Source organism: Zosterops lateralis (genome assembly GCF_965231275.1).
Source record: "Zosterops lateralis genome assembly, chromosome: 30".
In the NCBI taxonomy this organism is placed as follows: Eukaryota; Metazoa; Chordata; class Aves; order Passeriformes; family Zosteropidae; genus Zosterops; species Zosterops lateralis.
In genome coordinates this window covers 2,715,560-2,738,129 of record NC_139790.1, presented here as the reverse complement: position 1 = coordinate 2,738,129, position 22,570 = coordinate 2,715,560, and the positions used below count along the sequence as shown (strand labels likewise).

The 22,570-nt window shown below is 44.0% G+C and overlaps 1 protein-coding gene and 1 long non-coding RNA gene across 2 annotated transcripts in view; one reads left to right on the top strand and one right to left on the bottom strand.

The window, feature by feature from the left end:
• Positions 1-21,981, top strand: part of EBF2 (EBF transcription factor 2) — a gene marked incomplete at its 3' end in the record, with an annotated part of 151,792 nt that extends 129,811 nt beyond the window's left edge. Inside the window, exons 9-16 of the mRNA XM_083880562.1 lie at positions 1,286-1,416; positions 2,344-2,470; positions 8,723-8,811; positions 9,772-9,837; positions 10,452-10,629; positions 11,446-11,631; positions 12,599-12,766; positions 21,950-21,981. Coding sequence (XP_083736688.1) covers positions 1,286-1,416; positions 2,344-2,470; positions 8,723-8,811; positions 9,772-9,837; positions 10,452-10,629; positions 11,446-11,631; positions 12,599-12,766; positions 21,950-21,981 — 977 coding nt within the window. The remainder of the gene's footprint in view (positions 1-1,285; positions 1,417-2,343; positions 2,471-8,722; positions 8,812-9,771; positions 9,838-10,451; positions 10,630-11,445; positions 11,632-12,598; positions 12,767-21,949) is intronic.
• Positions 9,538-10,064, bottom strand: LOC310920530. The gene is made up of 2 exons (XR_014591998.1): positions 9,963-10,064; positions 9,538-9,871 (listed from the first exon to the last, which is right to left on the bottom strand). It is a non-coding gene; the product is annotated as an uncharacterized lncRNA (long non-coding RNA).
• Positions 21,982-22,570: the final 589 nt, after the last annotated feature.

The window sequence follows — 22,570 nt, the reverse complement described above, 5'->3', positions numbered from 1 at the left end:
GAGTTTGTTTGGCTAAGCCAGACTCATGGCCAGCTCCAGGATGGGTTGGGGACTCGATTCGAGCAATTACAAAAAATCCTCTCGTATCTGTTAAGTTTCAAAACGTTCGGCCCCCTCCTCTCCCTCTTTTTTGGTTCCCAAAACATTCCGCCTCCCTCGGCGCTCAGAAAAACAACTGGGAGAAGGCTGGGAAATGCTCTCAGTGCCTGCTTTTCCCTCTCCTGCAGCCGCTGAAAGTGAGAAGAGCTGGTGATGTTAGTAGAAAAGACAAGCGAGGATATTATTTCATTATAATGTTTTGCTGCCCCACTTCTTAACGGTGCCCTGTATCAACCTAAGAGAAGAATTAATGAACTGGAAGAAAATGATTGAATCAGTAAAGAATTCAGAGTGGTGTTAATTCTCCCCCAGCGGGCAGTGAAATGGTAGAAGGAAAATCCCAGGATTCCTAGCCTAGGAAGCCATCCAGTTTTTTCCTTGACTGATTGGATGTGATTGACTGGCTGTTCAAAGGAGTCTCATGTTTTTGGAGCACTGCCAAAGTTCCCCTCCACCTCTGACCCTGTCAACATCGGGAATGGAGTGATGGATTGACTTTGGTTATGGCCTGGAAACCATATTGGGTTCCTGATGGGATGCATAGTCCAGAGGCCTTGAACATATGGAAGAGAGGAATAAAAAAAAAAAAATAAAAAAAAAAATAAAATCGACTCCATAAAATCAATAAAATTATTAGAAATTATCTCCTGATATGAATTGGAGGAGACATTTGATATCCCCATATCTTCTTTCACCCATTGATAAACTTAATGAATGTGACTCTACCTTTTTTTTCCACAGGGTTTGATGGCTGTGGGATCATATGCTAATGAGTGGGTGCTATTTTGGTTTTTTTTTTAAGCACAACCCTTTAAGCGTTTCATTTTTACACCCACTACAGTTGGCCTATTAGGCTTTAATGACACCATGTTAAGTGCCAGTAATGAATAGGCAAGTAATTAACACTTGCAAAGGCAGAAAACACTCCTTTATTTATTTCTTTATCAACATCCTGGGGTTTGTGGAGTGGTGAGCAGCCTTCATGGGTGAGTGGCTGCGAGGGGCTTGTCCCAGGCCTGTGCCAGCAGTGGGAATTCAGGAATTCCCAGTTTTCCATCCTTTGGGATATTTGGAATTGATTTACACCCAGGCCTGCAAACATCCTCAAAGCTGTTGAGGGGGGATTATAAAAAGAGACACATTTAAAGGATGTTTTGATGGTTTTTGTTGTTGTTGTTGTGTGCAGCCACGCCCTGCATCAAAGCCATCAGCCCCAGCGAGGGCTGGACCACGGGGGGAGCCATGGTCATCATCATCGGGGACAACTTCTTCGACGGGCTGCAGGTGGTGTTTGGGACCATGCTGGTGTGGAGTGAGGTGGGTACGGCTCCCCAAGCTGGGGACACTTCCCTCTTCTGGGGACACTTCCCTCTTCTAGGGACACTTCCCTCTTCTGGGTTAATTCTTGTCCTGTTCCTGCTGCTGTGTGAGATGGGATATTCCCTGTGTGAAGGGAATTCTGGGGATTGTGTTTTCCTTGCTCTGTGATGCCCAGAATGGAGCTGAACAATCCCAAGCGTCTATAAAATCAAGGAAATTATTAGAAATTGTCTTCTGATATGAGCTGAAGGAGACATTTGGTATTCCCATATCTTTTTTTATTCACTGATGAATTTAGTGAATGGGACTCCATCAATTTTTCTACTGAGTTTGTTATACCCGCTGATGAACTTAGTGAATGTGACTCCATCAATTTTTCTACTGGGTTTTTTATTTACACAGGTTTGTTTACATAAGTAAAAGTAGAGAAATAAAGAAAGGGTTTGAGTTTGGGAAGGAGAAAAAAAAATCCATCTGGGCCCAGGAATAAGCCATCAGTTCACCAATGGGCTTAACAGTACAAGTTTTTTTATGACAATTTACCCTAAAATGTGTGTTCCTCTCCTGGAGGCCAGGAACTAATTCAGGTGTATCCCTCTGCTGATCTATAGTGATGATAATAAAAAATAAAGATATTTACTGAGGCCTGTGATGGCAGGACAAGGGGAAATGGATTTAAAGTGAACAAGGGCAGAGCTGGAGATGAGGATGACAATTTTTATGGGGAGACCCTGGCACAGGCTGTGGCTGCCTCATCCCTGGAAGCGCCCAAGGCTGAGCAAGACTTGGAGCAATCTGGGCTGGAGAAAGGTGTTCACTGGGGGTGGGACTGGATCTTTAGGGTCCTTCCAAGCCAAACTCTTCAGCAATTTACTAAGAGAGTAGAAGAGAGAGCTGACGGTGCCGTTGCTGTTCCGTCCCCAGCTGATCACACCTCACGCCATCCGCGTGCAGACGCCCCCGCGGCACATCCCCGGCGTGGTGGAGGTGACATTGTCCTACAAATCCAAACAGTTCTGCAAGGGAGCACCAGGCAGGTTCATCTACACAGGTGGGTGACGGGGCCTTTGTTGTTTCTTTATCTTCTTTTCTGCCAGAGTCGGGGTTAAATGCTCGAGATGGTATTTTGTGTTTGGACTCAGATGTTTATTAATTCTTATCTATGTTAGAGTTTCACAAACCAGGAGTTCTAGAGCACTTCTAGCTAACAAAATAAAAAATGGCTCCTGTCTCTTTCTCTACAAGGCCTTTTAAGCACAAATTGTCCAATTAAGAGATGACACCTAAATTATTTCTACTTTTAACCCAATAACCAACCACCTGTGGCCACAATGTGGATTTTTCTACCCAATCACAAAACACCACCCAGAGCCAGGAAGGAGAAGGTGAAAAAGGACTCAACCTCTGCCCTAAATCCTCCATCTTGTTTTATATATAAATTACTGTGTTCTAAACCCTTAAACTCTAATTTTGCACCCTGTGCTATCACACACTTCTATCCCAACCCCACACCCACAATCCCAGGGCTGTCACTCAATTTTGGGAGCCTTTTCCACGGCTCCAGGTCAATGCAGGGTTTGCTTGGGGGTCAGAGCCTGTCAGCACAGAGAGTCTGAAATTCTCAGTGCCCAGGGATGGAATTCTCAGTGCCCAGGGTTGGAATTCTCAGGGTTGGAATTCTCAGTGCCCAGGGCTGGAATTCTCAGGGTTGGAATTCTCAGTGCCCAGGGCTGGAATTCTCAGTGCCCAGGGCTGGAATTCTCAGGGTTGGAATTCTCAGTGCCCAGGGCTGGAATTCTCAGGGCTGGAATTCTCAGTGCCCAGGGCTGGAATTCTCAGGGCTGGAATTCTCAGTGCCCAGGGCTGGAATTCTCAGGGCTGGAATTCTCAGTGCCCAGGGCTGGAATTCTCAGGGTTGGAATTCTCAGTGCCCAGGGCTGGAATTCTCAGGGTTCCAACAGGGTTTGGCCTGCAGGAGGAGTGTCAGTGATTGGTATTGACAACCCTTGGTTTGATTGATTAATTAATGAATTAATTTACCCTCTTGCTCTTCCAAGGCCACTCTGGCAGTGGTGACATTTGGGGGGGTGTAAGGAGGAGGTTTCATGAGGCATTTTTACTGCACGTTAATATTTTTTTCCCAACTGCTGTCACAACGTGGGTCTGCCTACAGAATATACAACCCAATATTTGTGTTCAGCCTGATTATATTTGAGCTTTTCTTTCCCTGTTTTTTTGTTTTATGGAAAGAGTTACACTGAGACAGATTGCTTGAAGAAGAAAACGGCAAACTGTTGGAAAGATTAATAATATTAAAAAATAATATTAAAAATTATAATGAATTACATTAAATCATATTTAAAATTATTTTATATTATTATTAATAATATAAAAAAATAGCTCTTCATTTTGAGGATAGATCTGACTGGCACAGTGAGGCTGTTGTGGGAGCTCCTCTGTGTCTTGTGCTGTGTTTTCCTGTCTCTGCAGGGTGTGCTGTGCTGGCACTGCTGGGGCTCTCAGCATTCCCACCCCAAAGTGTTTTTGCTCCGGGCTCTGCAGCCCAGCCTTCAGCCTCCCCTCATGGCCAAAATGTCAGTGTGGACTTTTCCATGAGGTTCCCACATGGAAAACCTTCCATCAGAGTGAGGCCAGCAGGATTCTCTCTACAAATAACAACGTGTTGGGGAGTACAGCAAAAACCCAGAGAAATGGCTCAGGCTTGGAGGGGAATGGCAGCTGCTGAACCAACCTGAGCAGTTGAAATAAGAGATGAAACACCTAAAATGAGAGATAAAAGCCTGGTTTTAAACCACCACGCCCCAACATCCAATCCCTGCGTGTGCCTTCATCTGGTGAGGACACAGGTTGCACACACACATTCCCTGTTCTGAACTGCTCCCCTTTCATCAGCTGCTCCTGGAATTAAAAAAAAAAAAAAAAAAAATTTATTCTCTGCTGCTAATCTTGCTGCAGCCTCATATTCTGCTTTTAATACGTCACCAGTTCAGATCCTCTGCTGCTGTAAGTGGTTCCCATTACAGCTCCCCTGGCTTTAATAACACCCCAGTTTGTGCCAGCTGAGGGCACATCTTGCAGGCTTTCCCAGCTCAGCTTTGATCACAGCTCTGCATCCGCTTTGTCGCAGAGATGCTCACCTGGAAACGTGGATATCAGGGAGATTTGGAACATAATTTTCCTTGCTCGAGCAGAAAATCCTCCGGGGGTTACCTTGTCAGAGCAAAGCAATATAAAATCGTCTGTGGGAGAGGTTGGGGCTCTGGGTTGTGCTGTCTCAGCCTCCCTGCCAGGATCCAGGGGATGGGAAGGTGCTGAATCTTGTAAAGGAGATTGGAGCTCTTGTTTTCTGTGAGAAACAACGTTTACAAGGATGCAGAGAGCTCTATAAATTGGAAGAGGGAGTTCCCTTGGACAGAAAAAAAAAAAGAAAAGCTGAGGTGACAAAGCATTTCCTGCTGTCACTGCTTGAGCCTGTGAGAGACGTGGGGGAAAAGAGAATTGCAGGATCTGAGGGGGCTGACAGGAAACCCAGAGAGGGGCCCTTCATCAGGAACTGCAGTGACAGGACAAGGAGTAACGGGTTGGAACTGAAAGAGAGGAAATTTAGGTGAGATTTACATAAGAAATGGCCCCCTGTGAGGGAGGTGAGGCTGTGGCACAGGGTGCCCAGAGAAGCTGTGCCTGCCCCATCCCTGGGAGTGTCCAAGGCCAGGCTGGACAGGGCTCGGGGCACCCTGGGACACTGAAAATTGTCCCTGCCCATGGCAGCAGGGTGGAACAAGATGATTTTAAAGGTCCCTTCCAACCCAAACCTTTCCATGACTCAAACTTTGATGCTACAGGTGCAGGGCATGGCAGCAGGGTAGAACAAGATGATTTTAATTGTCTATTCCAACCCAAACCTTTCCATGACTCAAACTTTGATGCCACAGGTGCCTTTTCTCTGTTAACACCTCAAAGCTTGGGCATCCCACTGCAAAATCTGCTCTCCCTCTGCTGCAGCTTTATGGGCTCAGGATGTTTCTAGAGACATCCAGACTCTGATTCTCCTGTTTTTCTTGTGCTTTGGGGGGTAAATCCCAGGTGAGCTGCAGAGCTGTTGGATGTGGCCCTTTCCCACATCTCCTGGGGTGATATTGGGGTAAATCCTGCACCCTCCTGCTCCAGCAGCCTGATAAGCTTTGATTTGCTGTGGGATAATGAATATTTTCAGTATCAACACTTGGGGTAAAACCAAATCTCATGGAAGGACTTGCTCAGCTGTGAGAATTCTTCTTCCCCTCCTACTCCAGCAAGTCAGAATAACTTTTAAAATGAAAATAAAATGTTTAAGATGAAAAAGTAGGTTTTGAAGGGTAAAGAACAACAAAGAGGAAGCACTGTCCACACCCTGAGGTTCACATAAATAAAGTCAGGTAGTTGGTGACACATTTAAATCCCTCCCTGCTCTTATCCAACAAATCTGTCATTAAAACAGTCGTGCTGGGGAGAGGTTTACAGCCTCACTGATAATTTAGTTTATTCCCTCAGTGGCTTCTCTTTTCGTGCATAAATTATATCGTGCCACGCCCAGTTTTTTAAACTGTTTTGGGACGTTCAACACACCCTTTGAGCCTGAAACTGGGTTTGAGGGTTGCCAAAGGGATTTTGCACCTGAGGGGTTTCATTTCAGGTATCTGATTTGTAGGAAATAATGAACAGCCTGCTTGGGTGTCAGACCCCTTTATGGTCCCTGAACCCACAAACCCCAAAGCATTTGGATAAAATTCTGTCACATTTCTGTGCCACACACAGATAAATCCCTCCTGACCCAGCAGCTCTTTCCTCTGTGGGAGTGGAGTTTTAGAGATGCTGCTCAAACTTCCTGCTGGATTCTTCATCCTTGGCCTCCACTTGGGGAGGTGCCATTTACTCCTCCAAATACTCAGTGTTGGTTTTTTCACAGGATTTCACAACAGGGATATTTTTGTTCCGTTAATGAGTAAAAACCAGTAGTGGGCTGTAGAGAAAACCCTTCTTTGTGCTGAAAGACACGATGTCCACATGGACTCAGGATGGCTGAGCCCTGAGAACAATGCAGCATTGTCGGGAAATGGTTTGCTGCCGTTGATCTATCAGGATGAAATTGTTCCACGTCAATCCATTGGAAAAATGTTTGTTGAATGATAGCCAGCTTCTTCTTCCTGAATTAGCATTTTGCATATTCCCACTAGCTATTTTTAGTAACTTGATATATATTTGAGTTCCTGTGTATTTCACGTTTCAATTCCTATATATTTCACTTTTCTTTAGCTTTGGATATGTAAAGCTAAAGAAAATACGATCAAAGTCAAAAATATGATTTGTGATCGAGAAGAAAAATGACACATAAGGATGTTCAGGCTCTTGAGAGAATTGGCCTCTAATTCTCAGGATTATTGGCAAAACAACCCACCCTCCAAAAACCTCCTCTTCCCAAACGGGATGCGGATCCTGTGGCAGTTGAAATGTGTATTATTAAACTCCTTAAGCAAACCAGAATGGCTCCCAGTGGGGAGCAAAGACATTCTAAGTATAGCCAAGACTAAATTCTCAGGTCTGGGTTTTCTCTGCTCAATTCCCACTCGATTATCTCCTGTAATATTTAAACTTCATGCCATGCCATAATTATTTAATAAAAAAGTAAATATAAAACGTGTCTCGGTGGGGAATGTGACCTTTTACCTTTGTGTTGTTACACCAAAGGCAGGCAGGGATAAACAGGGAACGGGGATAAACAGGGAACAGGGATAAACAGGGAACGGGGATAAACAGGGAATGGGGATAAACAGGGAACAGGGATAAACAGGGAATGGGGATAAACAGGGAATGGGGATAAACAGGGAATGGGGATAAACAGGGAACAGGGATAAACAGGGAACGGGGATAAACAGGGAACGGGGATAAACAGGGAACAGGGATAAACAGGGAATGGGGATAAACAGGGAATGGGGATAAACAGGGAACAGGATAAACAGAGAACAGGGATAAACAGGGAATGGGGATAAACAGGGAATGGGGATAAACAGGGAACAGGGATAAACAGGGAACGGGGATAAACAGGGAACGGGGATAAACAGGGAGCCTGGAAAATTCTGTCTCATTGATGGATTCATCTCCTGGTGCAGGAGATGGTTCTCCTGTGAGGTGCTCAGGATATTTTGGGTGATTCAATAAGAACCATCAGCATCTCTTGCACTCAGAGGTTTTCAGCTGTGTCAGAGCTAGTTATTTTAAAAAATAAAGATATTTTTTTCCTCCCAAAAAAAGAACCACAAATTATAGAAGAAGGTCTAAGCCAGCACTGACTGAGGGCAGTGCTAAAGGACTTACATATGTTACTTATTAAACGTGTCATGAAATTCTCAGCAGAATCCTCAGCATGAATGTGTCATTTGTGTTAAAAATGTTCATTCTGAAGAATAAGGGAATTGAAAGAAAAACATCCCTGTGTCTGTGCTGGTGCACAGTGGCACTGCTGAGGTGTTGGGGGCAGCACACAGAACGCTGCAATTCAAACTGGAGTTTGAATAATCACAAATCCCGTTATTGTCGCTGCCATTTCCGAGCCGAGACCAGGAAAAGTGTCTGAAGTTCCCCTGTGTCTGTGCTGGTGCACAGTGGCACTGCTGAGGTGTTGGGGGCAGGCAGAGCCCAAACACACAGAACGCTGCAATTCAAACTGGAGTTTGAATAATCACAAATCCCGTTATTGTCGCTGCCATTTCCGAGCCGAGACCAGGAAAAGCGTCTGAAGTTTGCAGAAACCACAGCGATGCCAGCAGGGCTCTGCCAGCTCGTGCCGACTGAGGATCTGGGTCAAAACATCCCGGTTTATCCACCAGAGACTCGGATCATTACGGGGAAGTGGCGGCGTGTGCAGAACACGCGACTGGGGAAGGGGACGTGTCTAATGAGGAGCTGTGCCCTACTTTGGGACTGCAGAACGTCGGGGGCGTGTGTGGAGTGTGTTTTCTGATTTCTGGCCGTGTAACCAGCAGGAAAAGACCTGTTCTGGTGTGTGTTTGTCTCGTGGTTTGCTTTATTGCTGTCGTGGTTTTGTCCACAGTGAAATATCCACCCTTAAAGGAGTGTTTTGTAAATCTTGCAAATTATTCATTCGGCCTTTGGTAGAGGGTGAGGAGTCAGGCAGGGAAAGTGGAGCAGTTTTAAGTGCAAAAATCGTGATTTCTTTGTTGCCATATAAAAATGCGTATTTAGATACCCCCATATAATGTGGTGGGGTTTGATGTTTTCCTTCCAGCCCTAAATGAACCCACCATAGATTACGGCTTCCAGAGGCTGCAGAAGGTCATCCCAAGACATCCTGGGGACCCTGAAAGATTAGCTAAGGTAAAATAATTTAAAATAATTTCACTCAGCCTCACCAAACGTGTTCTTTCACTTGTAATTCCTAAAAGAGACGCAATAATGTCTGCAATGGAGGCGGAGCAGGTTCAGGACTCTGGAGAGCTCCGGGTCACGGGGGAGCCCCGGGCCGGGCCGGGATCAGCCCCGCGGGCTCTGGAGGGATTTGTGATTTGGGGAGGCTGCCCTGACCCACCGGGGGGGGTTAAATTCCTCGGGTACCTGGTAAATGACACCTGGTGAGCGCACCTGGGCTGCAGAGTGACCAGAGACAAACACTGGAGTCACTGGAGGGAATACCAGCTCCTGGTTTTAGTTATTGAATTATTCTATTCTATTCTATTCTATTCTATTCTATTCTATTCTATTCTATTCTATTCTATTCTATTCTATTCTATTCTATTCTATTCTATCCCATCCCATCCCATCCCATCCCATCCCATCCTATTCTATTCTATCCTACTCCACTCCTCTCCATTTCTCTATTTATTGTATTTCTTTTTATTTTACTTTAGGCTCGTCTAGTCTGTTCCGTCTTATTCAATTTATTATTTGCATTTTATTTATTTTCTCCTGTTCTGTTTTATTTTATTGTGTTTATTGTATTTATTTGTTTGCATTTTATTTATTCTAGATGTATTTAATTAATTGTATTTTTGTATTTACTTTTATTTATCGTACGTTTATATTGATTGTTATTTTATTTACATATTTTAATTTTATTTTATTTATTGTATGTTTAATTTGTTGTTATTTTTGTTTATTTGTTTTCTTTATTTGTTATAAATTTTCTTTATTTTTATTTTTTGTTTATTTATTTTTTATTACATATTTGATTTATTTTTTAAAATTTTCTTCATTGATTATATATCCATTTTACTCCCTTTTATTGACCAGAGCTATTATTTTTTACCCTTAAAACCCCTCTTCCCCTGTGTCCCACAGGAAATGCTGCTGAAAAGAGCCGCTGACTTGGTCGAGGCCCTGTACGGGACCCCCCACAACAACCAGGTCAGGCTGGGGGGATCCCAGTGCAGTCTCAGACCTCCAAACCTCCAAACCCCCAGACCCCAGGGGGGTTCCCAGTGCAGCCCCAGACCCCCAGACCCCGGGGGTGGGACAGTGCAGCCCCAGACCCCCAGACCCTGGGGGGGTTCCCCAGTGCAGCCCCAGACACCCAAACCACCAGACCCCAGGGGGTTCCTGGGTGCAACCCGAGACCTCCCAGACCCCCAGTCTCCAAACCCCCAGCCCCCAGACTCCCAGACTCCGGAGGAGTTCCTGGGTGCAGCCCCAGACCCCCAGACACCCCAGCCCCCAGCCCCCCAGGCCTCAGACCCCTGGGCGGGGGGGTTCCCAGTGCAGCTCCAGACCCCCAGATCCCAGAGAGGTTCCTTGATGCAGCCCCAGACCCCCAGACCCCCAAACCCCCAGACCCTGAGGGAGTTCCTTGGTGCAGCTCTAGAACCTCAGACCCCCAGACTCTGGTGGGTTCCCCAGTACAGCCTCAAACCCCCAGCCCCCTAACCCTGGAGGTGGGATGGTACAGCCCTAGATCCCCAGACCCTGTTGGGTTCCCCCATTGCTCATCCCCACCCCTGAGCTGTCCCTGACCCCCATTGCAGGACCTGATCCTGAAGCGCGCGGCCGACATCGCCGAGGCACTGTACAGCGTCCCCCGCAACCCCGCACAGCTCCCGGCGCTCTCCAGCTCCCCGGCCCACAGCTCCATGATGGGCATCAACTCCTACGGCAGCCAGCTGGGCGTCAGCATCTCCGAGTCGGCCCAGGGGAACAACCAGGGTGAGCCCCAACGCCTTCCCCGGGCTATGAGGGGGCCTCAAGTTTTGATTTCATGTATTTCATGTGTCTGTGGTGCCCAGGGGGGCAGCTCTGAGCTCACAGTCAGTGTCACTCAGCTCTGCACACAGCAGGGACACAAAACAAACCCTTTTCCTGCTGCACACCAAGGACAACTCTCAGGCCAAAAGCACAAACAAGGGGGGCTGGAGGGAGGGACAAGAAGGATGGGACCTCACAGCCTGGAGCTGGGATTGGACAATTCAACCCCAATGTGCAAATGGGCCAAAACATAAAAATGGGAGACCTCAAGACCAGCTGTCCTTTTGTGACCATTTTGTGTCCCTTTTGTGACCATTCTGTGTCCATTTTATGATCATTTTGGGTCCACCTTGGGTGCAGCCCTGTCCAGGCTCTTGTCCTGCCCAAGGTTTACCCTTAAAGGTCTTTTAATAAATCTCTCCTTTATTCTCCAGCTCTGTCCAGTCTCTGTTCCAGCCCAGCCTTCCCAAGGCCTCACCGAGAACCCCAACCCAGTCACATTCCCGTTTATTTTTTTTCCCTGGATTGGTTTTCCAACCACTCCACGTGCCCAGCAATGTCTTGGAATGAATTTAAATGTTAATAAATCAAATTTTATTGGAAAAATGTACATTGGCTCATGTCAAAAAGTTGTTTCAGAACTTAAACTGCAGGGAAAAAGACTGAATTCATTAGTGTTGCCTAAATGTTTTAAATAATCTGGGTTTCAGTGGTGTTTGCTTTAGCAGGGGGAAGTTTTAAGCCATTTAGTCATTCTGAAACGTGCTTTATTTCCAGGTTACATCCGTAACACCAGCAGCATCTCCCCCCGGGGTTATTCCTCCAGCTCCACCCCTCAGCAGTCCAACTACAGCACCTCCAGCAACAGCATGAACGGCTACAGCAACGTGCCCATGTCCAACCTGGGCGTGCCCGGCTCCCCCGGCTTCATCAACGGCTCCCCGACGGGATCTCCCTACGGATGTACGGCCTTGTCCTCATTTCCAGCCATCCTGCCTTCCCAATCCTCATTTCTACCCTGTACTGCCTTCCCAGTCCTCATTTCCAGCCCGTCCTGCCTTCCCAATCCTCATTTCTACCCTGTACTGCCTCTCTAATCCTCATTTCCAGCCCGTCCTGCCTTCCTCATCCCCATTTCCAGCCCGTCCTGCCTCTCCTCATCCTCATTTCCAGCCTGTCCTGCCTTCCCAGCCCTCATTTCTACCCTGTCCTGCCTTCCCAATCCTCATTTCCAGCCCACCTGCCTCCCTAATCCTCATTTCTACCCTGTCCTGCCTTCCCAATCCTCATTTCCACCCCACCCTGCCTTCCTCATCCTCATTTCCAGCCTACCCTGCCAACTCCTTTGGCTTTACCAAATTCCCTGATGAGAAACCCCTTTGGTTTTACCAAATTTGTGATGAGAATTCCTTTTGGTTTTACCGTATTCCTGATGAGAAACCCCTTTGGTTTTACCGAATTTGTGATGAGAAATCTCTTTGGTTTTACCAAATTCCTGATTAGAAACCCCTTTGGTTTTACCAAGTTTGTGATGAGAATTCCTTTTGGTTTTACCAAATTCCTGATGAGAAACACCTTTGGTTTTACCAAATTCCTGATGAAAAATCCCTTTTGGTTTTACCAAATCCCTGATGAGAAACCCTTTTGGTTTTACTGAATTCCTGGAGAGAAACCCCTTTGGCTTTACCAAATCCCTGATGACAAACCCCTTTGGTTTTTACCAAATCCCTGATGAGAAACTCCTTTGGCTTTACCAAATTCCTGATGAGAAACCCCTTTGGTTTTTACCAAATTCCTGATGAGAAACTCCTTTAGTTTTACTGAATCCCTGATGAGAATCCCTTTGGTTTTACTGAACTCCTGATGAAAAACCCTTTTGGTTTTACCAAATCCCTGATGAGAAACCCCATTTTTTTTTCCCCTTTGGCAGTGATGTCCTCCAGTCCAACCGTCGGCTCCTCCAGCGCTTCCTCCATCCTCCCGTTCTCGTCGTCGGTGTTCCCTGCAGTCAAACAGAAGAGTGCCTTTGCTCCTGTCATCAGACCACAAGGCTCCCCCTCTCCCGCCTGCTCCAGCGGCAACGGGAACGGCTTCAGAGGTGAGGAAATGTGCCCTGATGTGATTCTGAGTGTTCTCAGCCCCACAAAGGTGGATCAAGCTCTGAGGGATGCCAAACAACCTCCCAAAAATGGCTTCAAAATAATTAGTGAGGTGGCTGATTGGAGTTATTTTGAAAAAGCAAAAAGGTTTTAATTAAAGAAGAAAATAACAAACTATAAGCTCTGAGGGTTGACCAGCAACCTCCCAAAAATGGTTTCAAAATAATTAGTGAGAGAACGGACAGAGGGGTTTTGAAAAAGCAAAAAGGTTTTAATTAAAGAAGAAAATAACCAAAATGTACAGAACAAAAGGGTAAAAGCTCAACATAGTGCAGGGAGGTCCCTTGTACCTGCTAAGATTCCCCAATAACCTCTGTGCTCTCTCTTAACTATTCAGTGATCAATGATCAATGATTTTTGGCTTGCTGTCCAGTAGAAAATAGCTCCATCCCTTGAGGAACACCTAAAAAAATCCAACAAGTGCCTTTGTCCTTTGGGCTAATTATGGTGTGAGGAGCATCAAAGTTTATGGTTCTTCTTCCTTAAAAGCTCAGGGGTGAAACTCAAACTCTTTCCTGATATGGGAACACCTGCTGGGGTGTTTGGGGTGCCCAGTGCTCCTGTAAATTCACATTGAAACTTCAGCCTGGGGTAAAGGCAGCCACCACCCGAGTGCCATCACTCATCATCACCCTGAGTGCCATCACACACAGGGCTCAGGAGGGAAAATCCAGCCCAGATGGGTTAGAGGATTAATTCAAATTTTTGGCTTCAGAGCAAGGGCTGGGCACTGATTTCCACAGGAAGGTTCTGACCCAGTGAATATCAACCCCCAAATGGTTTGGATCTAAAGGATCTAAAATCATCCGGAGTGCCATCACACACAGGGCTCAGGAGGGAAAATCCAGCCCAGATGGGTTAGAGGATTAATTCAAAATTTTGGCTTCAGAGCAAGGGCTGGGCACTGATTTCCATGGGAAGGTTCTGACCCATTCTGCACCCCAGAATGGTTTGGGCTGGGAAAAGACCTAAAATCATCTTGAGTGCCGTCACAGGGGAAGAACAGGGCTCAGAAATTAAAAATCTGCCCCAGCCCAGCTGGGTTAAAGGATTAATCCAAGGTTTAGGCTTTAAAGCAAAGGCTGGGCACTGATTTCCACAGGAAGGTTCTGACCCAGTGAATATCAACCCCAGAATGGTTTGGGCTGGGAAAGGAGCTAAAATCATCTTGAGCCATCACACACAGGACTCAGGAGTGAAAATCTAGCCTAGCCCAGCTAATTAAAGATTAATTACAGGATTAATCCAAGCTTTTGGCTTTAAAGCAAGGGCTGGGCACTGATTTCTGTGGGAAGGTTCTGACCCATTCTGCACCCCAGGATGGTTTGGGCTGGGAAAGGACCTTAAAGATCCAGTTCCGTCCCCCTTTCCCTGGAACACAGAGGAATATCAGCTCTTCTGTGGGGAACAACTTCTCCCAGGCCTGGGGGGCTTGTGGAGCAGAGCAGAGTTAATCCCCAGCTCTGTCCAGAACACAAACCTGCTGCAAGGTTTAGGCTCAGCCCGGGAATTGAGCCCCACAGCCCATTTACAGCCCTTTTAAAGGTGATCTGTGGAACAAATGTGAGCAGTGAGATAAGAATGGAAACCTGCACCGAATTCTTGCTTTTAACAGGCTGGTGGGGGGGTGGTGTGTGTGCAGCACATAAATATGCTCCAAGTCTCCATAAAAAATGCCTTTATAGGGCCTGGGCAGTCATCTGGCTCCTTTAGACTTGACTAGAGAGAGCCCAGGAAACACAACTCTGGGGACTGAGCCGTGCCAAGGGGCAGGGGGAATTCCAAATGGGCCCCACAAACAGCACCTGTTGGGCTGGGGGGGATGTAAACCCTGGGCTGGTGTGAGATATAAACCCTTATCTGGGTGTGATATAAACCCTGGGCTGGGGGTGATGTAAACCCTGGCTGGGCCACGGGGACCTGCAGAAAGTGTGATTATTTCAAACAATAAGGAAATTCTAACAGAAACAGTAACATTTTTAACAGCTTCTTGCCCTGTCCCAATTACAAGAAAATCCACATTTTCCCAAGATCCCATGAATGGGTAGATCCATTGATCTCACCGTGTCAATGCACAGATTTAAGTCTGCTCTAAAGTTAAAGAAGGCCTAAATATTAAACTTAAATATTAAGGAGTTACCTGAGAGCCGGTGTGTGATATAAACCCTTATCTGGGGGTGATATAAACCCTGGGCTGGGCCACAGGGACCTGCAGAAAGTGTGATTATTTTATATAATAAGGAAATTCTAACAGAAACAGTAACATTTTTAAAAGCCAGCTCAGAGAATTCTGAAACAGCTTCTTGCCCCTGCCCCAATTACAAGAAAATCCACATTTTCCTCATTTCCCATTTCCACATTTTCCTAAGATCATTTTCTTCCCATGAATGGGTAGATCCATTGATCTCACCATGTCAATGCACAGACTTAATTCTGCTTTAAAGTTAAACTTGTCTAACTATTACATAGAGAAAGAAAGCCTAAATATTAAACTTAAATATTAAGGAGTTACCTGAGAGCTGGTGTGTGATATGAACCCTTATCTGGGTGTGATATAAACCCTCAGAAGGGCCACAGGGACTTGCAGAAAGTGAGATTATTTTATATAATAAGGAAATTCTAACAGAAACAGTAAGGTTTTTAACAGCCAGCTCAGAGAATTCTGAAACAGCTTCTTGCCCTGCCCCAATTACAAGAAAATCACACGTTTTCCTCATTTCACATTTCCACATTTTCCTAAGATGGTTTTCTTCCCATGAATGGGTAGATCCATTGATCTCACCATGTCAATGCACAGATTAAATCTGCTTTAAAGTTAAACTTGTCTAACTGTTATGTAGAGAAGGCCTAAATATTAAGCTTAAAAATTAAAGAGTGACCTGAGATGATGCTAAACACAAATCAGAGAGAAAAACATAATAAATTAGAATTTATTCCTTTCTTTGTGGGATTTCTACCTGTACATCTTATTGTCCACTTCTAAATTCTAATAAATTAGAATTTATCCCTTTTTTTTGGTGGGATTTTTACCTGTACATCTTATTACACATTTTTAAATTCTAATAAATTAGAATTTATCCCTTTTTTTTTGGTGGGATTTCTACTGGTACATCTTATTACACATTTTTAAATTCTGATAAATTAGAATTTATCCCTCTTTTGGTGGGATTTTCACCTCTACACAAACATCAGGATATTCACATTCTACAACTGTCAAATTTAAATCAGTAATCAATGAGAGATTCTAAAAACTGAGCTTTAAAATTAAATATAACAAAAATCTCACAGCTAAAACCTGACATCCATCCATTTCTACTGACCAAAGTCCAGTCCTGAGCTGGTCAGGATTCATCTGTGAGCTTAAAATTGTGAATAATGAGGAAAATCAGAGATAAATGAATACAGAATTTATTACCCGCTTTTAAATTCTAATAAATTAGATTTTATTACTTTCTTTGTGGGATTTCTATCTGTACAACTTACTACCCACTTTTAAATTCTAATAAATTAGAATTTATCCCTTTTTCTTGGTGGGATTTTTACCTGTACATCTTATTATCCATTTTTAAATTCTAATAAATTAGAATTTATCCCTCTTTTGGTGGGATTTTCACCTCTACACAAACATCAGGATATTCACATTCTACAACTGTCAAATTTAAATCAGTAATCAATGAGAGATTCTAAAAATAGAACTTTAATATTAAATATAACAAAAATCTCACAGCTAAAACCTGACATCCATCCATTTCTACCGAACAAAGTCCAGTCCTGAGCTGGTCAGGATTCATCTGTGAGCTTAAAATTGTGAATAATGAGGAAAATCAGAGATAAATGAATACAGAATTTATTACCCGCTTTTAAATTCTAATAAATTAGATTTTATCCCTTTCTTTGTGGGATTTCTACCTGTACATCTTATTATCCACTTTTAAATTCTAATAAATTAGAATTTATCCCTTTCTTTGTGGGATTTCTACCTGTACAACCTACTTCCCACTTTTAAATTCTAATAAATTAGAAGTTACCCCTTTTTTTGTGGGATTTCTACCTGTACATCTTATTACCCATTTTTAAATTCTAATAAATTAGAATTTATCTTTTTTTTTGTGGGATTTCCACCCATACATCAACACAAACACCAGGATATTCACATCCTACAACAGTTAAATTTAATTACCAATAAAAGCAGGGGCTGGGCAGTGCCACAATAAGGAAAAACAAAGTTTGTTACGCCAGGTCTTGGTAACTGCTGAACTCCTCCAGCCATGGATGCAAATTCCAGCAGAAATATTTAAATTGATGCAAGCTGGGGAGCTCGTGGCCTGGAGAGGCTCCAGGTACACAAATCCTGATCTCCAAATTAACGTTCCCACAGTGCTGACACACAGACCTGGCCAAAAAGTCAACGGGGGGTTCCCAAAAAGGCTCCTTGCAGTGGGAGATGGAAAATTCCCTTTGCCACAGCACCTTCCCAGGGATGGAAAATAGGGGTAGGAGTGTTGGGCGTGGAATTGAGGGGTTGTTTAGGTATTTATCAAATTTAGGGATCTGGAAATGGTGCTGGAGGGAGAATGGCAAAAGTACAGGGTGAGCAGTGAGGATGTGCAGGCTCCTTTCCAAAGAACATGAACGCTGAATTTCCACACCCATAACATGTGGAAAACATCTTCTCAATATATAATAATAGTAATAATAATAATAATAATAGCCCAATAATAATATATTTATATTTTTATATATAATAGTGTTACATATCTACATTTAGAGGATGACAATCATCTTTTTCTTTTTCTTTTTCTTTTTCTTTTTCTTTTTCTTTTTTCTTTTTTCTTTTTCTTTTTCTTTTTCTTTTTTCTTTTTTCTTTTTCCTCTTCTTCTTCTTTTTCTTCCTCTTCCTCTTTTTCTTCTTTTTCTTCTTCTTCTTCTTCTTCTTCTTCCTCCTATTATTATTATTATTATTATTATTATTATTATTATTATTATTATTACTATTATTTACCAGCCCCTCAGCGCGTGCCACTCTCCTCACAGGCAGCAATGAAAATCTCAATTAGAGCTCCCATATATGTTAACCAGAGCAGTATTGCAGCCTGGATTAAAACCAGGAGCAGATGTGTAATCTTCATCCTCAGATTTGCATTCCAGCAGTTTACAGGGAAAGGGATTTTTTTTTTCCCAAAAATGTATTTTAGGAGGATTTGCTGTCTAAAGGGTGGGGAGGGGCTGGGCTGGAATTCCCAGATTTGCTGGGGCTGCCCCTGGATCCCTGGAATGCCCAAGGCCAGGCTGGGATAACCTGGGACAGTGGGAGGTGTCCCTGCCCAGGGCAGGGGTGACACTGATGGGATTTAAATCCCTTCCCACCCAAACCATTCCAGGATTCTGTGAAACTCAGAAAGCAGAAGCCAAACCAGTCCCAGGTTCCAGGGCAGGGGTGACACTGAGTGACTTTCAAGGTCCATCCCAACCCAAAACATTCCAGGATTCCCTGGAGAGGGACTGGGGACAAGGGATGGAGGGACAGGACACAGGGAATGGCTTCACACTGGAAAAGGGAGATTTAAATTACTGAAATTGTTGAAATTATTGGGAAGGAATTCCTGGCTGGGCTGGAATTCCCAGATTTGCTGTGGCTGCCCCTGGATCCCTGGAATGTCCAAGGCCGGGCTGGGATAACCTGGGACAGTGGGAGGTGTCCCTGCCATGACAAGGGTGACACTGATGGGATTTAAATCCCCTCCCAACCCAAACCATTCCATAATCCTGGAATCCATCACTAAAATCCCCTCCCCATTTCTCACACTTGAATCACAGCGACTCCTTTTCCACTCCAAGACGCTTCTCCAAAGGCCACTGGTCCTCACCAGGCTGATGATCATTATTAATTACACCCATTAAAGGTGCCCATCACCAGATCATCTGGGTGCTTCCCACCTTGGATTATTTATTTATTAAAAAAAAAAAAATCCCCCAACCTTGTGACAATTTTAATCAAGTGTTTCAGTTGATAATTGCGAGCTGTCAAGGTTAATACAATAAAGCTCATCTCTAATTCTTTTTCCATTTCCCTCCAAGAGAAAAGAAGAAGAAGAAAAAAAAAAATAAATAAAAAAACCCTCTGGGATAATGACTGGTGGTTTCTATATTCCCAACTCATCAGGGAGTGTCCTGCATTGAACCACCTTTATTGAAAACTTACATCGATTCAATATATAGTAATACAGGCAAAAATAATTACAGCTTTGCTAGCAGTGTAAGACCTTAATCCAAACCTCCCAAACATTCAATAAAAACCGATCCAGGCTGGGAATAGGCTTTTGACAGTGCAGCCCCAGCGGGGGAGTGGAGGTGGGGTGGAAATGGGCAGAGCAGGGGGTGTGAGAAGAGGAAAAATAAAAAAAACCCTCAAGATGAGCTGGGGGAAAGCAGGTGAGGATTCCAGGCAATACAATATCCCTCCACCAGCTCCTTCTTTGTTGCAGGAGGAGCTGAGGATGAAATGGGTTTTGCTCACATTTTCTGTGTGATGGAGCTTGTTGTATCAGGCCATGGAATGACAAAATCCCAGGATTTGGGTTGGGAGGGATGTTAAATCCCATCCAGTCTCACCTCTGACATGGGCAGGGACATTTCCCATTATCCCAGATTGTTCCAAGCCCCATCTCACCTGGCCCGGGACACATCCAGGGATCCACAGCTCCTCTGGAAACCTGTTCCATTCCAATTCATTCATTATTTTATTATTAATATCTCTAATCCTACAGTAAAAAAAAAATGTACTTTCCTATAAAGTTAAGAAACATTCTAAAATGATGCATCTGCGAGTTTTCTCTAAATATTTTTGAAGAGCCACGGCGGAAACTCAGGTTTAAAATTCGCTTTGCTTTTACTGGAAGTTTTCCTTGATTAAAAAAACCCAAAAAACCCCTCCAAAAAAACCCCAAACAAATAAAAAAAGTGGAAATACTGTTAATTAAAAACAGCATCACAAAAAAAAAAAAAAAAAAAAAAAAAAAAAGAAAACCAAAAAAAAAAAAAAAAAAAAAAAAAAAAACACAAAAAACCCCAAAAAAACCCACAAAAAAACCCAAAACAAACAAAAAAAACCCCCACAAACAAACAAACAAACAAACAAAAAAACCTTTTATGCCATTATGGACTGACTCTCTCCTAATGCACTTTGTTATCCCCAAAAAACAGGCACAAAAGTGTTTACCTGCTTAATTTAGGGTCGAAAATATGAGGAACAACAGCAAATTCCAAAGCAATTACAAGAGGAATCTGTTTGACTTGGGGCTGTTGGGTTTCACTTTCTCTTTCAGCTTTCTGCCAAAATTGGCAGGGACTTTAAACTCCAGTCAGTGAGAAAATATGAAAATATTTATTTTCCTATTGTATGAAATCACAGACCATACCCAGAGTTGTTTAAACACCCAGCTCCAGTAACAGCCTTGTGGCAGCTCAGGAACTTACCCCAAAACACTTTTTAAAAACCCTCTCAAGGAAAGGGTGAGATGAATTCTCAGGAGGGGACAGGGTTTTAAACACACCAATAATCCCACAAATTTCAGGGAACACAAATCTCTGCAGGATTAGGACCCTGCACTGCACCCAGACCCCTTTGAAAACATGACTCACTCATTTTTTACATAAATAGAGCTAAACTCAGCTCAGCCCTCAAAACCTCGGGGAGCAGCAGCAGTTCCAGCTGCTCTGGATGATGCTGAGGAGTGGAGCTGCAATTAAAGGCAGGAGAGTGATTAATAAATAATTTCCATCAGCCCAGAGTTCTGGGAGGGGGCCAGGGAGGGCTGCAGTGACTCAGATACAGGGAGGGAACCAAGTGAGGGAGTTTCCACTGGAGCCAGACTGGTAAACCTAGCCCTGGGCTTTGCTTCAGGGTTTGGGACTCCCTGGATTGGAGTGGTCAGTGGCAAAAGGGGGATTGAAAATTCTTTTTGCTTCCATGCCTTTGCTCACCCCCAGCCCTTCCAAGCAGATGAGGAGGGTGGGCAGGGGACACAGACCCTGCCCAGGTTTGGGTTTTGGGGATGGTTTTGAGCCTTCAGCTTGAAAAGTCTGGATTTGCGGGGAATTCTGAGCAATGTCCTTCTCTCCAGAGATAAGCACTCAAAAGTGGGAAGGTTCTTCATCTTCTTCCTCTTCTTCTTCTTCTTGAAGAATTGAAGAACATGAATTGAATTAATCCTCTCTCTTTTTTGTCCATTTAATAACCCTGGTGGGTCTTGGCTGTTCACAGAATGAGAAAACCATCGGGTGGTTTGGGAAGGGACCTGAAATCCCACCCAGTGTCACCCCTGCCCTGGGCAGGGACACCTCCCACTGTCCCAGGGTGCAAAACCCAGCCCTGGGCTTTGGCCGGTGGTTCAGGGCTTGGAATTCCCTGGTTTAGGGTGGTCAGTGGCAAAGGGAGGATTGAAAATTCTTTTTGCTTCCACACCTTTGCTCACCCCCAGCCCTTCCAAGCAGATGAGGAGGGTGGGCAGGGGGCACAGATCCTGCTCAGGTTTGGGTTTTGAGGATGGTTTTGAGCCTTCAGCCAGAGAAGTCTGGATTTGGGGCCAGTTCTGAGCAATGTCCATCCTCAAGGACTTCTCTCCAGAGATAAGCACTCAAAAGTGGGAAGGCTTTTCTGTAAATGCACATGAATTGTATTAATCCTCTCTCTTTTTTGTCCATTTAATAACTCTGGTGGGCTTCTCACAGAGTCAGAAAACCATGGGATGGTTTGGGAAGGGACCTGAAATCCCACCCAATGTCACCCCTGCCCTGGGCAGGGACACCTCCCACTGTCCCAGGTTATCCCAACCTGGCCTGGGACACTCCAGGGATCCAGGGGCAGCCCCAGCAAATCTGGGAATTCCAGCCCAGCCCCTCATAGGAAAAAAAATGATTCCTTTTGAGCCTGGATCAGCCCTTTGCCCATTCCTGTGTCACAGTCTGCCCTCGCTGCTCTCAGAACAGCAAAAAAGGATTTAGAGACACTAAAACTCCAATTTAACCTCAGATCAGGCTCTTCCTGTGATCCCTGACTCAAATATATTTTATTCCATAACATTTTGCCACAATTTCATCTTTTTTTCACTTTTCTTTTTCAGCCATGACTGGTCTTGTCGTTCCCCCGATGTGAGGAAGGGGCAGCTTTGCTCTTCTCCCTCTTCCCTTTTTTTCCTCCTTTTTTTTTTTTTCCAATTTTTCTTTTACAGCACAAAACTACTTATTGTGATGGACCACTAAAAAGAAAAAAAAAAAAAAATAAATAGCACTACAAGCTCCTTTTTTTTGGGGGAAAAGCCAGGCCCAGGAAAAAAAAAAAATAAAAATAAAGGAACATTTTTTATGGATTGGATGAGATAGAAGTCTGCACCATTTTCATATTTCTGACACAACCACATCAACATTGGGAATGAAGAATCAGCAAGAGCCAGGACCAAGAAGAGTTGGCAGAACGGAATTAGAAATGCAAAAAAAAAAAAAATCTTTCCTGGAAGACACGAAAAACCTTCCTGAGATTTGTAAAATATTCAGAAGGAGAAAGAAAAAAAAAAAAAAAAAACAACAACAAAAAAAAGGAATTGGCAAAAAACGATTCAAGCTCGATATTTTGGATACAATTTGTTTTACTTTGTAAGGGTAAAAAAAAAAAAAGAAAAAAAAGGAAAAAAAATAGTTTGAAGTTTCTATTTTCTATGGAGCCTTTCAGATATCGATTTAGTTTA